At 35.8% G+C, this 14,674-nt stretch overlaps 1 protein-coding gene across 13 annotated transcripts in view; it reads left to right on the forward strand.

The window, feature by feature from the left end:
* The window catches only part of MEF2C (myocyte enhancer factor 2C), a 125,644-nt gene extending 114,861 nt beyond the window's left edge, over positions 1-10,783 (forward strand). For 10 of the 13 annotated variants that reach the window (XM_019281995.3, XM_019281998.2, XM_010393025.3 and 7 more), the window contains one exon: positions 6,044-10,783. In XM_019281995.3, coding sequence (XP_019137540.1) covers positions 6,044-6,365 — 322 coding nt within the window. In that variant the 3' untranslated portion in view covers positions 6,366-10,783. The remainder of the gene's footprint in view (positions 1-6,043) is intronic. The other 3 variants (XM_039566696.1, XM_019281999.3, XM_019282000.3) reach the window with 1 other exon arrangement.
* The last annotated feature ends 3,891 nt before the right edge of the window (positions 10,784-14,674 follow it).

The raw sequence follows: 14,674 nt of genomic DNA on the forward strand, positions 1-14,674 counted from the left end.
TAAAAATAGAAGCTGAAAACATCTGGAGTGTATTTATGAGGAAAAATTTTAATTCATATATATTTGAAAAGAATTTTTTTTTTCAGAAAGAAGTGTTACACATATGCACTCTTTTTTTTTCAAGATTGTTGCCATAATGTGGAACTATTTAATACTCTAAATGCAGCTTAAATTTCAAAATTCTCTTTCTACTTTATCTGACCATTTTTTGTAACTTATTTTAATGTCCTTACCATCTAGAAGATTTGGGTTTTTAAGGACAGCTATACAAGTGTTTCAAATGAAACAATTTTTTTAAACCTCATTCCTATATGAATAAGTATATAGAGATACAAATGACATAAAAACATACAGCTGAAATACCTGCCGTGCTAGAAAAAATAGTCTTAATATCTTTCTCTTACACTTTTCTTTTTGAGTTTGCACTATTTCTGGGGCAGCATTCAGACTTACTGAACAATCAGTTATAAATTCTCAAACAAATTGAAAGCTCGCTTGTTAGATATCACTGTATAAACAATCAGTACCATACCAAGGAATGTAATAAGGCTATTTGGTTAGCCAAAAAAAAAAAAAGTATAAATTAGCTCCTAAACTAACTACATGCCTTTTCAGATATGTCACACATTGTGATCTGTTTCTGATTCATATTGCAGAATGTCAAAGTGTAATGACTGTGGCTGTGGATTACATTCTGAGTTGCTACTCTTATTACTATTCTTTCAATGATTTGTAAATGAATTCAGCTATGAAAGCTGCTTCACAGGCAGCTCTGAAGAAGTCTTCTATCACTGCAGAAAATCATAAGCCTTTATTTTATTCACTGAGTTCTACATGCAAAAGCATTTGTTTTAACTTTTGGATTACTTGAAAAACTTGAAATTCTGTAGAATATATTCAGTCCATGTCAACCTGATCTAGAATTTGCAAAAATATTTTAAAAATGAAACAAAATTATAGTCATCTTCACAGACTTGAGAAAAAAACATCTAGAAAGGTTTTGACAACACAAATCTCTGTGCTGAGTGAGGTTATACACTGAAATATTTGGCAACTGTGAGATGCCTGTTGTTAACAGTAGGCTATAAAAACCTGTGGGAAAACAAAGTTAATGGAAGAGACATTACAGCTCTCCTTCAGGTTTTGTTTTTCACCAAAGTCTAGAGGTGAAAATCAGCTCTGCTTCCTCAATGCATGACAAAAGAATGTGGTTAGTAGTAGAATAAGATAGGTTAGATGTAGTATCTTGCTCCAGATCAGTCCTCAGCAATTTCAGTAGCACTGTCTGAACCATCTTGAAGGTAATAAGAGATCTCTGCAACCTAGCTCTTAGTTCTTCACGCTGACTGTGCAATTTGGAGCCACACTAGTGCTGGTGAACTAGAGGGTAAATACATGAGTACATGGAGTAGCTCACTTTCACTTTCTGTGCACCTTTTGGCCTTCTGCTGATCCTGGTGAACAGCATAACAATGTAGAGCCTGTTTAGACATGACTAGGACATTAAAACAAGCCAGACTTTTCAACTTTTTGCGTTAAAAAGCAAAATAGTATTTTCATGGTCTTTTAACTGCATCTACCTCTGGAAAAAATACACATACAAATTCTACTGAAAATCAGTCCCTCCCAAAGCTTTGGGATTTGGCCTGAATATTACACTGATGTCTCTTACTGCTTATTTAACATGTTCCAAAAAGACTAACAGAATTTAACTGCTGATAACCAAAAGGGAAATCCTTCTCAAACTTTGTAATAAATTATCAAAATTTTTATGCAAAAATCCAAAGTATGAGAAATCTTCCTAGCCTAAGAGACAATATTTTCATCTAAAAGTAACATCCACAGGTGAAGTTTTCACTTTCCTAAAATATGAATGCAAGCATAGAAACAACATTTAATCTGAAGATGCTTCAATATAGATAATTATTTAAGAGAAGTAAGAGAAGTTTCTCTAAACTTCTACACAGATGAACAAAAAGTTGTCCAAATTCATACATAATATTGACTTGTTCTGTGATCCTTACGTAGCAAGATTATTACTTAGCAATAATTATTTTTGATTAGATAATAACTATATCTAGATATAGGGAAATATTCTCCATTAAACAATTTTTATTGAAAAATTTTGAAACAGTTACATCATGTTTAATGAATTTATATCAGTTCTGACAATTTCCTTGCTTTTAATAAAACCTTATGTATTTCAGATTGAGCCTTCTTTTCTTATGCCACAATTATAAATAAGATGTTCTAGTAATTCATTTTCATGTTATTCTTTGTTTTAAAATTCCTTTTTAAAAAGTGTAAACCTTAGCACATGAGAGCCTAACAAAATGTCCTGATACAGAAGTTCTTATTCTGCTTTTACATTGATCAGAAAAGTATTAAAAAATAAACAAAACCAACTAAAAAACACTTAGCTTTTACCTAAAATAAAAACAGAGAGGAGGGAAGAAGTTGAATTGCTAGTAAGTCAAAAATATCTTCTCCTAGATACAAATTAGCACATAACTAAGGTTACATAAATAAATTTCGCCATGAATTTTCAATGTTCATTTACATGTATTTATGGGAGAAAATTATATGAAGTGAGGAAATAAACTGATTTAGAGAAGCAAGTGTAGGCATAATAGAAAAGGTGCATGAGGCTTTCTTCCTTCAATAGACCACTTTCTCTCCCTAGAAAACCCTACATTGTCCATGTTCATGTCCTCACCACTTACTCAGACCTGCACTTCTACCTGTGTCATGCTGAGTTTCAATACCAGTTGGAGATTCAAGTAGAAGGAGATGCATACAGAGCTGGCATCATCCCAAGTTCATGGCACCCTGTCTTCCTCCCCACTTCTCACACAGCAGAGCTGTGTTGTTGTTCTGTGTCGAAACCAGATAGGAACCAACATTTCTCCATGTGGCCATCATAATCTGAATAAACATCGAATTTTAACTACACTGGCCTCAACAGGGACTGCTGTGCCAAGTTAAAACATTAATTTCCTTCATTGTCCCCATAAAATGAAGTGTTTTCCTACCATATGTGGAAAAAGGTCATGATGTCAGAATAAGTGGTCTGCCTGGCACCTATTCAGTGCACATAACTATATACAAACCTTTGAAATAATTTTCATTAGTTTCTCAGTAGTTTTTCCATATCCAAGACCTGTTTGTTTACCAGGGGATTTAGTGAAGGTTTCACATGATGAAAATAGGGCCAAATTAACGTAATTATATGAAGCAGCAGTGTAAAATACGCATTGATACATATAAGTGCAAACAGCTGTTTCTACACTCACACATACATATACAGGAAATTAAACCATTTTGCAGCAGACTGAACTCTCATTTCTTATGGCGCAGCTTCCATTCTAAATAGAGGTCAATCTTCTGTTTGGAATACAGATTTATAAACTGCACCTTAGCACCTATTATTTCACCATTCACATGTATGTGTAACACTATGTTTCCCATGTAAGTGACCATTTTAGCTTAGACGAACTTCTCATAAAAATGTTTCAGAAAATGTTAATGAAATATTGCAAATTATAATGAAATAAAAATATATCAAATCACAGAAATACTTTCAGCAGAAAAAGTTTATATTTAGAAAGAAAAAAACGGTGACTCAAAATAAGTGCTACAATTTATTTGTATTGTTACAATTTGTTTATATTGTTCTAAATCTCAGAACTTCAGTCTTGACCTGCCAAAATGACTTCTTATCCTTTTTTAAATGTACAGAAAAAAAGGGGGGATTCAAAATTCAAATCAACCTGTAGCATTTATAGAACTGCCTCTAATTTGTATGCCAGGTGATTATGTAATAATGCCGGTGATTCCCAAGGAATCTGTAGAAAAGTCTATAGAGATGCATTCTCATACTCACTTCTGAGGCACTATTAAAAAGGCAATATTCCAGCACAGCAATACCAGCTCTGTATCAATGACACTCAGTTCAACCCTCTAGATCTGTTCCCTTGGGTGCTGTCACACAATAGAATGCTAGTATGTTCCATGTGAACACATTTAACTGAATATAGTTCTTTTTATCTATTTTTATCTTTTTTAATTATCCCCAGCTTTGCAAAGTGGCATGTCATTTGCTCAAATCAAACACTTCTAAATCAAATGCCCAGGCTCCACCATCCTTTATTACAGGACTTTCAGTTTAGCTATAAGCTTGGCTTGTAAATTCATGTGTAATCTTATCATACTAAACTGACAGCCTGTTTACTCAGGTGAAGTCCTAGGATCTCCTAAGCAACACAAAAATAAAGTCACTGGAAATGAAAAGAAAAAAATGACAGAGATGTATATTGGATTTTCGTTGGATTGTTTTTAACAAATTTTCAGGAAGAATGGAATATTTCACTATGTTGGAATGGCAAAGTCTTATATTTACAGTTTCTTATATGTATTAATTTAATATTTACAGAAACAATACAAAGAAAATATCCTGCTTGAAAAAAGAAAAAGGTTACATGTTTTACTATTGAAGGTTATTATTCATGAACTTCGTAACTTAAGAAAGGGCTTATTGCAGGTTTGAGAAATACATCTGTATAAGACTGAGGGGTTGATGAAAAACTTGGAGGTAGAACATCCTGTTTACTTTATTTTCTAAAAAGATCCATTCATTATTAAGCACTGCAGTAATTCCTGATAAAAGAAGATTATATCATTCAATATTGAAGCCTTATAGTTTTATTTTTAATCTGTCAGAAGAAAAAAAATTCATCCAAGTAGTAGTAAATGTTGTTTCAGTAACGCTTAGCTTTCAGTTGATGAGATACCTGGGAAAGTAGAGTATTTCAATAAATGAAAAGACCACACCTAAACTTACCTCTGTCTTCTACATACTTAGAAATTCCTTACAAATCACAATATTGCATCTTCTTGCATTAAAAAATGCCTGCATATCCATTTAGGTTTAAAATCTTGCAAAGCCAAGTGGTCTGTTGCCCTTAATGCCTTCCTACCCCTCTATAAATAAATATGAATAGAAACCTTGAAATGCTGTCTCTAGGGTAATACACTAGCTTCAGCTGAGCAAATGGTCCTTGAACTGGAACATAATGGGAACTGCATGTTGAGAATTCTATTTCAATAATGAAAAGTCAAGTTTTGCCAGGAGGTGGTGCTTTTGTACAAAATATTCTGCAGATGAAAGTAATCTCATTTCTCCCATAGAGATAAAGCATGTTCTCAGTATTCACTCTCGTCCCTACCTGTTTCCTCTTTCCTCTGCCACTACCTGCCCACAAAAATGCACAGAAAAAAAAAAAAAAAAAAAGCTTAGAATAGTTATACGGCCTACCTTTGAAAAAGTTTCAGCATAGCGGTCTGTCTGCTAATATCATCCTTTGAGCTTGGCTTTCCAATGGGCAAGCAGAGTTGTCCTCTATCTTCTCCTATTCCTCTGCTTCCCTTTTGTAGTTTATCCAAATGCATTCTGGATTGAATTATGGATTTACAGATTTAAACCATAAATCATATCTAAATCCTTGCCTGCCTGTGCTATTTTGTTGATGTCAATCCTAGGACCAGTAATTTCAACTTTATTCTGAAAGGTATAAAAATTACCAGACCAGAATTTTTTGTTTCTGTTTTGCATCTGAAGTCACATGTCAAAACAAACCACAATAAAAATAGTTGTGTGCATTCAAATTAATGGGATTAAACCCAGAAGAAAGTCCATGCTTCCCCTGTCTCAGCTAATGCATACACACGCACAAGTATTAGTTACACAGAAACCTGCAGGTGGTTCCAACAGTGCAAAGGCTCACCTTCCCAAATTTGTGATGACATTTGATTTTAAAAAAAAGAGAGAGATTGAAAGTGAGACCTCTCTCCAAATTGAGGGCTTGTCTGTTGTGGTGCTTTCATCTCCTGGAATTTGTGAATTCTGCTCAGACAACAGTGCCCAAGCTCTCTGCATGTGCTGTTCCTGGTGAGCTTTTACACTGGTGTTTTGTGTGAGTGTTTGTGCATATCTGGGGGCTCCATGCCTCCTCCGTCTGTAACTGGGTTTCCTTTCCTCCTACAGAGCTTGCACTAGCACTCATTTATCTCAGAGTACAAATCTCTCCCTGCCTTCTACTCAAAGCCTCAACATCAAGTCAGAACCTGTTTCTCCTCCTAGAGACCGTACCACCACATCATCGAGATACCAACAGCACACGCGCCATGAGGCGGGGAGATCTCCTGTTGACAGTTTGAGCAGCTGTAGCAGTTCCTACGATGGAAGTGACCGAGAAGATCACCGGAACGAATTCCACTCCCCCATTGGACTCACCAGACCTTCGCCGGACGAAAGGGAAAGCCCCTCTGTCAAGCGCATGCGGCTCTCTGAAGGATGGGCAACATGATAGCATTATTACTATTAGTTGGGGTTTTTTTTCTTGCAGTGTGTGTGTGCTATACCTTAACGGGAGGGGGGAGGGGGGAAGGGTCGATATGCATTATATGTGCTGTGTGTGAAAAAAAGTCAGGTACTCTGTTTTGTAAAAGTACTTTTAAATTGCCTCAGTGATGCAGTATAAGGATAAACAGAAATGCTGAGATAAGCTTAGCACTTGAGTTGTACAACAGAACACTTGTACAAAATAGATTTTAAGGCTAACTTCTTTTCACTGTTGTGCTCCCTTGCAAAATGTATGTTACAATAGATAGTGTCATGTTGCAGGTTCAACGTTATTTACATGTAAATAGACAAAATGAAAACATTTGCCAGAAATGGCAGATCTTTACTGAGAGAGAAAGCAGCTGTTATGCAACATATAGAAAATGTACAGATGTTTTGACAGACCCAGAAGTTGGGTGGCCATGAATTGATGCTAGAAAGAGTCTGGGTCACCTAACATACTGAAAATGCTCACAAACATGCAGGCATATTTCTGGAGTATGGCACTCATTTAAAAAGGATCAGACCATTTCAAGAGGACCATACTTCTAAAAATGTTGAGTTCGAGGGCTGACATATTTAATTTTTAAAATTATGGGTCTGCATCATTTATTAAATAAAAAAAGTATAAAAATATGTACATTACATTTTGCTTATTTTCATATTAAAAAGTAAGACAGAGTTTGCAAAGCATTTGTGGCTTTTGTAGTTTCCTTAAGCCAAAATGTGTTCTTTTTTCCTTGATAGCTTTGCTAATCTTTTAAACAGTCCTGAAGAAAAAAACAAAAAGGACTTTTTGTATAGAAAGCACTACCCTAAGCCTTGAGGAACTCCATGCTTTGCTAACCAAGATAACTGTTTTCTCTTTGCATAAGTTTTGTTTTTGAAATGTGTATTTCTAATTATATAAAATATTAAGAATCTTTTTAAAAAAATCTGTGAAATTAACATGCTTGTGTATAGCTTTCTAATATATATAATAATTATGGTAATAGCAAAAGTTTTTGTTCTCTTAATAGTGGGGAATTATATTTGTGCAGTTGCACATTTAACTATTTTCTTTCAGTTTTATTTTACTGGGTATATGTTTTACAGATCAAAGTCAGCTGTTGAAAGACTGATCTGTAAACGATTATACTTTACCCATGGTGTAACAACTTAAATCATTTTAATACAGCATTTTACAATCAGTTGGGTGAACTGCCATCCATTGTATATACTGATTAGTTCTTTCATGCTGTTTTGTGCATTGTAACAAGTTAAGGGCCCTTCTATTTCTTAACGTCCTGCGTATCTTGTAGTTTTCCATGGGTTAAATGACAAAGTGGCGTAACTTGGCCCTCTCATTAATGAAGCTGGTATTCTGCCTGTCAGAATTGAATGTACAGCTTTAATGGCTGTCAGCTACGTGAGCGCAGGTGAATATGTGCTGAAGCAGCGGGGGAGACAAAGGGAGGGATTGGCACAAACATGCCGGTTGTATAGATTCCTCCCCTCTCACAGACATAAAACTCTTAAAGAGATCATCAGTTAAAAGGTCATTCAAAACTGGTTGATTTTACACAGCCAATATTGGCCATCTGGTCCTTGGTTCTCATGGACCTCCGCACGTCATCTCACAGTGGGCATGTTGTTGAGCAACGCCCCCTGTGTGTTTACACCGGAGCAGGACTTGCTTCAGCACACGACATCCACATTTTCTCCAGCCTCATATTGTTCCTCTGACTAAGATAGCTTGACCAGAGGGAATGTGTCATTTTCAGTCCCTCTTTGTCCCTCTTGTATATTAGAAAAAATGGTATATTCAAGTGTTTCAGTTTAATCTTTCTGTTGGAGGGAAAAAGTGTTTAAGCAAAATGTTAGTGCCATAGTAAAAGTGTAATATTTCTCCTTTTTTCAAGAGTCCTTCTAGGTCTCAACTACATACATTGACATTATGATGAAGAATATAGCTGTGACAGTGAAATGTCAACGCAAAATACTTTGAAGTGAAATCCACACTCTTTTTTCCACCTATATATGCAGTTGCTGTGCACTGCTCAGTGATAGAGTGTACCTCTCTGTAGTAGAGAATGATGATCAGACTACAGTGTGCATTAGGACACAGGCTCTTCACTTACCATGACTTTACAGAAGCCTGCCTTACAGGCACTTTCAGCCGTGCAGGGGCTATAGCATAATCTGGAAACTCTTTAAGCAGAATACTGTGCTACTAATGCGTCCATCTTATCTCGTGTAGCAAACTGCAGGGTAAACAAAGATACGCATGTTTTAAAAAAAACAAAAAATAAACAAAAAAAACCAAACCAAACCAAACCAAACAAAAAAAAAAAAGGTAAAATGGGGCCCATAATTAATTTTCAAACACAAAACCCCTGTGTTTGAAACCACTTTCTTCACCCTCAGATTAATCTGTATTCATATTCTCATCTGAGAATTTTGAACTTTGGTGTGTCAAAAATATGCAAATATATCACAAATGTACCTTGTAATTTCAAGAAAAAATACAATTTTATTGGTATCGTAGTAGAAACTTGTCAGTGGGGAAGGGGATTTGGTCTATTGATATATTAAGAATAGCCATATTAAGAGTTTACCTTGCGATTTGCCTCAGCAACACATGAAAAAAATGAAAGGTATCATATTTAATGAAGATGCAGTGTAATATATTACTGCAAGTAACTAAGAAGAAAGTAGCGTGAAAAATATTGCCTGGGCAATTTATATTAACTCTGACAGTGATTTTTTGTATAAACACAAGTAGAACAGAATCACGTGAAAATAAATGCCAGTCAGCCCTCTTGTTCCTGCTGCAGAGGGCAACTAATTTATACTGGCAAAATTGTGGGGGATAATGCATATTTGCAAACTGATCTAATGATAAGAAGCACAACTTTGATTGTGAAGTCACTTTCTGTAAACTATAACTGTCTACCTTTCTTGTTCCTTTATCTGTACCTTACCATTTATTGTATTTGCAAAAGCTAATTTGGGTTTATTGTGTGATTCCTTTGTATTTAAGGAGTTTGGGGCAGAGCCCTGAAAGAGTATTAACATTTACTTTACCTTAACCCATGCTATATGATGTTTTAGGCAACATTCTTAATTGCAAGTTCAAACACCTGAAGTGGCATTCTAGACATCTGCAAGTATTGTTATAGCTAAGCTAATCTCTATTAAAAGGTGTTGTCAGTTAGTGTTTAATTGCTGGTGACAATTATATGATATACCTTACCTGCACAACATGTACACTGTATGCATTGAGCCATTCACAGTAAAGCTTTGATCATTTCAGTGTCTTTCAAAAGTTGTGTTTTATAACAAAATGGCTTATATTTTTCCCAGAAGAGGAATTTAGCAATTTTTAATGACTAATATAAAAACTATCTGTTGTCCTCAGATCTTTTTCAGGTAAAGTTAGCATAAGAATAGAACTCATAGGCTGTTTTCAAGGATGTCAACCCTTTTGTATTGTATGTGTTATCCTATATACCCTCTTTTATCTGTAGTCTAACAGCTGTTTTGTTTTCCTTCTTCCTTCACCTTGAAGGTAAACGCTTTGTAATTTTTTAAAAGCCACTTGAAACCTCAATAAAGGCTGTTGCCTAAACATGGCATACTTCATCTGTTCCTGTTTGTGCCATCTGCTGTGATGTCGTCAGTTACATGGCATTAATTTCCTGCCACTACAGGTCTCTTGAAGGACTGATGGAACATTGGTGTCTGTTAGAATGCTTCAGACTGTAGATGTAATAAAAGGCTTTTGTTAATATATTTTAACCAAAGATGTGGAGCAATCCAAGCTTTGAGCCACAGACTTTCTGCATCAAAAATATCCATTTGATTATTTTCATAATCACGTGTTGCATTTCTACCTTCCCTTCTCATACCTCAGACTGATCCATACCTCAGTTTGATTCAAAAAAAGGTCAGTTAAATAAATAATTTTAAAAAAAATTACAAATTAAAAATGCAGTACTAGAGTCTTTTGTGTATTTAATATCAGACCTGGGTTACTGCAGGCATTACACTTGGATTGCTTCAGATGGTTTGTTGTATCCTTTTTTTCTTTTTTTCTTCTCTTTCATGGGGATTTGCTTCCATAAAACAATGGTGATAAAAAAATAGCTTGTAAATGGGAGCATACAAGCATTTGCAACAAATATTAAAGTAGAGGCTCACAGCGGCATAAGCTGGACTTTGTCGCCACTAGATGACAAGATGTTATAACTAAGTTAAACCACATCTGTGTATCTCAAGGGACTTAATTCAGCTGTCTGTAGTGAACAAAAATGGGAAAATTTCAAAAGATTCTCCTGCTGGAAATAAGGTATAATTTGTATTTTGCAGACAAATCAGTAAAGTTACTGGCTTTCTTAGTGATATGGTGTCTGTTGTGCATTTTTTTATTAATTTAAATAGTGTTCAGTTTTCACTGTTTTGAATTGTAACACATGAAAGAATCAGCACTTTAACTACCAGCAGCTGCCTCGAGGTCCCTTACCAATTATTTGTGCTTGCTTTGAAAGCTAAGCAATGTTTTCTGGCACACATCACTCCACCAATTCAGAGAAACTCCATCACTCCTCTGGAGTCAGTGTCATTTGGAATCAGGCCATCTGAATCTGTCCTTGACATCTGACTAGCAGAGGAGCTTGATGAAATAATGCCTGGCTTTCAGGTGCTTAGTTACTGAAAGGGAATCTAAACTCCCACATGTCCTGTGAATTATATCCATGGGGACAACCATGCAAAAACCCTATAAAAAATGCATGTTCTGTGTAAAAATAATATATCATTGGATCTATTATTGTCTAACAAACCTGCATAAGGACTGTGTCAGAATTAATCTATTCACCTTTCTATACTTTTTTCTGGGAGTTTTTGTTTGTTTGTTGTTTGTGGGGAGTTACAGGGGGGTTTTCCTACTAATATTTATATTTTCAGAATAAAAGAATCACTTTATTTCAAAAAGATGTGGTTTTATGCCAGAAGCAGACAACCTATTACAAAGTTAAGGTGCTTGGTGAATGGGACAGTTTCAAAAATAACTTTACAAAGCCTAGTTCGTAAATATGTTTATGAAAGAAAACTGTGCTGTGCTGTTCCTTTTCACAACAATTTCATTTAGGAGAAATACTGCTAGTATTGCAGTGTTGGACTACCAATGGCCTAGCAATTGGCCTAGCAATGAGCTGTTAAAACTAAGATTAAATGTCATTTGTTTTACTACATATTATATTTTGCTCAAGTAAATCCCTTTATGTCATCATTGGCCAGGATTAACAAAATATTTCTGAAAATGCAGTTGGCTTAAAAAATTTATCTGGGAGTCATCTTGCAGTCATCTGTGTGATTAATACTGATAATGTTATACCTGCATTGGAAAAGAAATTACTTAGAAAATAGAGTCTGTTATGTACTTTGTTGTGCTACTTATTGCTCTGGAAAAAAATAAGCATAAACATACTGACTACTTTGCTGTAAATACTATGAACTATATTTATAAACAATTTTTTTAATTATGTTGCAATGGGAGGTGGGGGGAGAGTCAAGAATTCTTTAAATCAGCTTTCTCACTTTAGGTTCACATATGTCATCCTAAAAAGCAATTGTGAAGTGTACAGTCTGAGATAATAACTAAGAGGCATACATCTTCCACCCAGAGTGTTTGCTTTACCTGAAAATTCCTTTCTTCTTTTCTTTAGCAAAAATCAACATAGCATCTTTGTAGAACCAGGAAACTATGCTGAGACAGTTGTTGCATATGTCACATTAAGGAGAGCAAGCCAGCAATGTGACTCATTCATACCTAACCCTTTCTCAAACACAATGCTTGCATTTCCAGAGGTAAAATACTGGGAGTGAGAGAATCCAAAGAACAGCAAGGAGGAATTATTTTAAAACAATCAGATCATTAAGTCTATAAGCAGCAAAAAGATATTGTTCATGTCTCTACTGACAGACATAGCCTATTCCTCATTAATTCAGTGGAAATTTACCAATGCAGCAAGATTTTACCTGCTCCATCTAAACTGATGCATGGAACTCCAGTTTTCTGGAGTCCCTGATTTTGGGACATTCAGACTGCTTAGCCATATGACTACATTTTTTTTATTCATGTATTGTACTTAATGCTTTACAGTAAGTATTGAGAGTGTCTGCAATAGGTAAATCTATACTGCATTCTCCGCAGTCCATATAGACACATCCAAGATAATTCTGTTGTGAGCAGATATTTTGGTTAACAGTAGACTTTCTACTGATGAAGGTATTTCTTTCTCCTCTTCCAGCAGCTATTGTAGCAAGCTTTTGTTCCATTCTGCATCCCCTTGATTCCTAAAGATACTTGAAGGCTAACATGAGAATACTTGAACTTGAATGGAGTACATTGCTTGTGAAAGCTGCAAAGTGTGCTGTTCTAATTGTCCTTTCTACCCTCTTCTGGCTTTGTGCTTCTGTCTGTGGTTCATTCATAGTCTGCCCAAAGTTTTCAGCTTGAAGTATCTGTCTCTATTTATCAGGACAATGATCTATAAGTTCTTTCAGGTTACAAAATGTTGCATCCTTCTGGGGGCAGGGATTGATCACCATTAGTTGTGAAGGTTTTACTTCTTTGACCAAAGAAATGAAATGATGTAATAGAAGATCTAACTGTGCAGGAAAAACTTAGAAGTGATAAAACTTAGTGTGTTTTCATGATAAACATAATTGGTGTAAATCATTATTTTGTTTTGGCAGACATTACTTAGATAATTATTTTCTGTAGAGTTGCTCAGGATAGGGTTTTCAGTCTCACAATGAAAATGCAGCATCCTGTGGGGCCCAAGTCACTTTTTTGCAACCCTTTACACTATGGTAACATTTTTTTATGGCAGTGAGAGCTAGAAAATACCACTATGACATCCTTTACAGTTGCATTTTACAGTGGGAAATCTTGACCTAATACATATTACTCTGTCTGTTCTGAATACAGAACAAGATGGGCAGGAGACAAATTTGCTTGAAAGGAGAACACATATATCCAAAGAAACCATCAGACAGCAGATTCACAAGGCCATATGATGACCAATGTTATGTGTAATTAAGCAGTAGGCTTTTTGGCCATAAAAGATTCTGAAAGTAAACATCCTGGGTAAGTTCATAATGGGTTTGCTAATTTAAGAGGGCATAGTTCCAATTGTCTTATTAAGCATGATGATACACTTACCAGCAAGAGCAAAGGAAGATTTTCCATGGCTTATTTTTTGAAAATAAGAAGCATTCTAGGGAACAATTCATGTATGCTTTTTGTGTATGTGTGTGTTCTTCCCCTGGAATATCCCCTACAGACTGCTGTAAGGGAGAAGGTAATGAGAAAAGTGGACTTTTGATGTGATCCCATGTGGCAGTTCTTGTGTCTAGACATCACTTTATATAACCATCCTAATTTTCCCTGCAAACCCTTTTTTTTCAGATTATGCATATTGATTTTAAGTGCTGGAAATTAATACAGTACAGATGAAGCATTCAGCACACATCATCAGCCAAGAGCTAAACCTGTCACCTAGCATGGCTTTGCTTTTGCAGGAACTCTGGGGGGAAAAAGAGAATTTATGACCTTTGAAAGAGGGGGCAGGCAACTGAAGAAGAATACAAGATGTTAGGTCATGTAGAGAGAAAATTAGAAAGGAAAAAGCTCAATTAGAATTCAATCTGGTCAATCACTGGTGTGAAAGATGTAAAAAAAGTGTTTTTATAATACATCAGAGACAAAAGGAGAGCCAAAGAAAATGCTTTACTGAACACAGTGGGGGACCATGTCAGCAAGGACAAGGTAAAGGCTGAAGTACTTAATGCCTTCTTTGCCTCAATCTTTAACAGTAAGACCTGTTATTCTTAGGGAAACCTGACCGCTGAACTTCTAGACAAGGAGCAGAATAGTCCCCCTGTAATCCAAGAGAAAATAGTTAGTGACTTGCTGAGCCATTTAGACACTCATAAGTCTCTGGGACTGGATAGGATTCATCCAACGGTACAGAGGGAGCTGGTAGAAAAGCCTTGTCAAGGCATTCTCCATCTTTTATATTCTGTCTTGGTTAACTGGGAAGGTCCCAGATGACCTCAGTTTGGCCAATGTGATCTACATCTCCAGGAAGAGCTGGAAAGATCTGAGGAACTACTGGCCTGTCAGCCTGACCTCTGTGTCCAGCAGCGTTATGGAGCAAACCACTCAAGTGTGATCACTCATCACCTACCAGACAACCAGGGGATCAGCAGAAAGGGTTTATGAAA

The sequence above is a fragment of the Corvus cornix genome, chromosome Z (assembly GCF_000738735.6).
Source record: "Corvus cornix cornix isolate S_Up_H32 chromosome Z, ASM73873v5, whole genome shotgun sequence".
Lineage (NCBI taxonomy): Eukaryota > Metazoa > Chordata > Aves > Passeriformes > Corvidae > Corvus > Corvus cornix.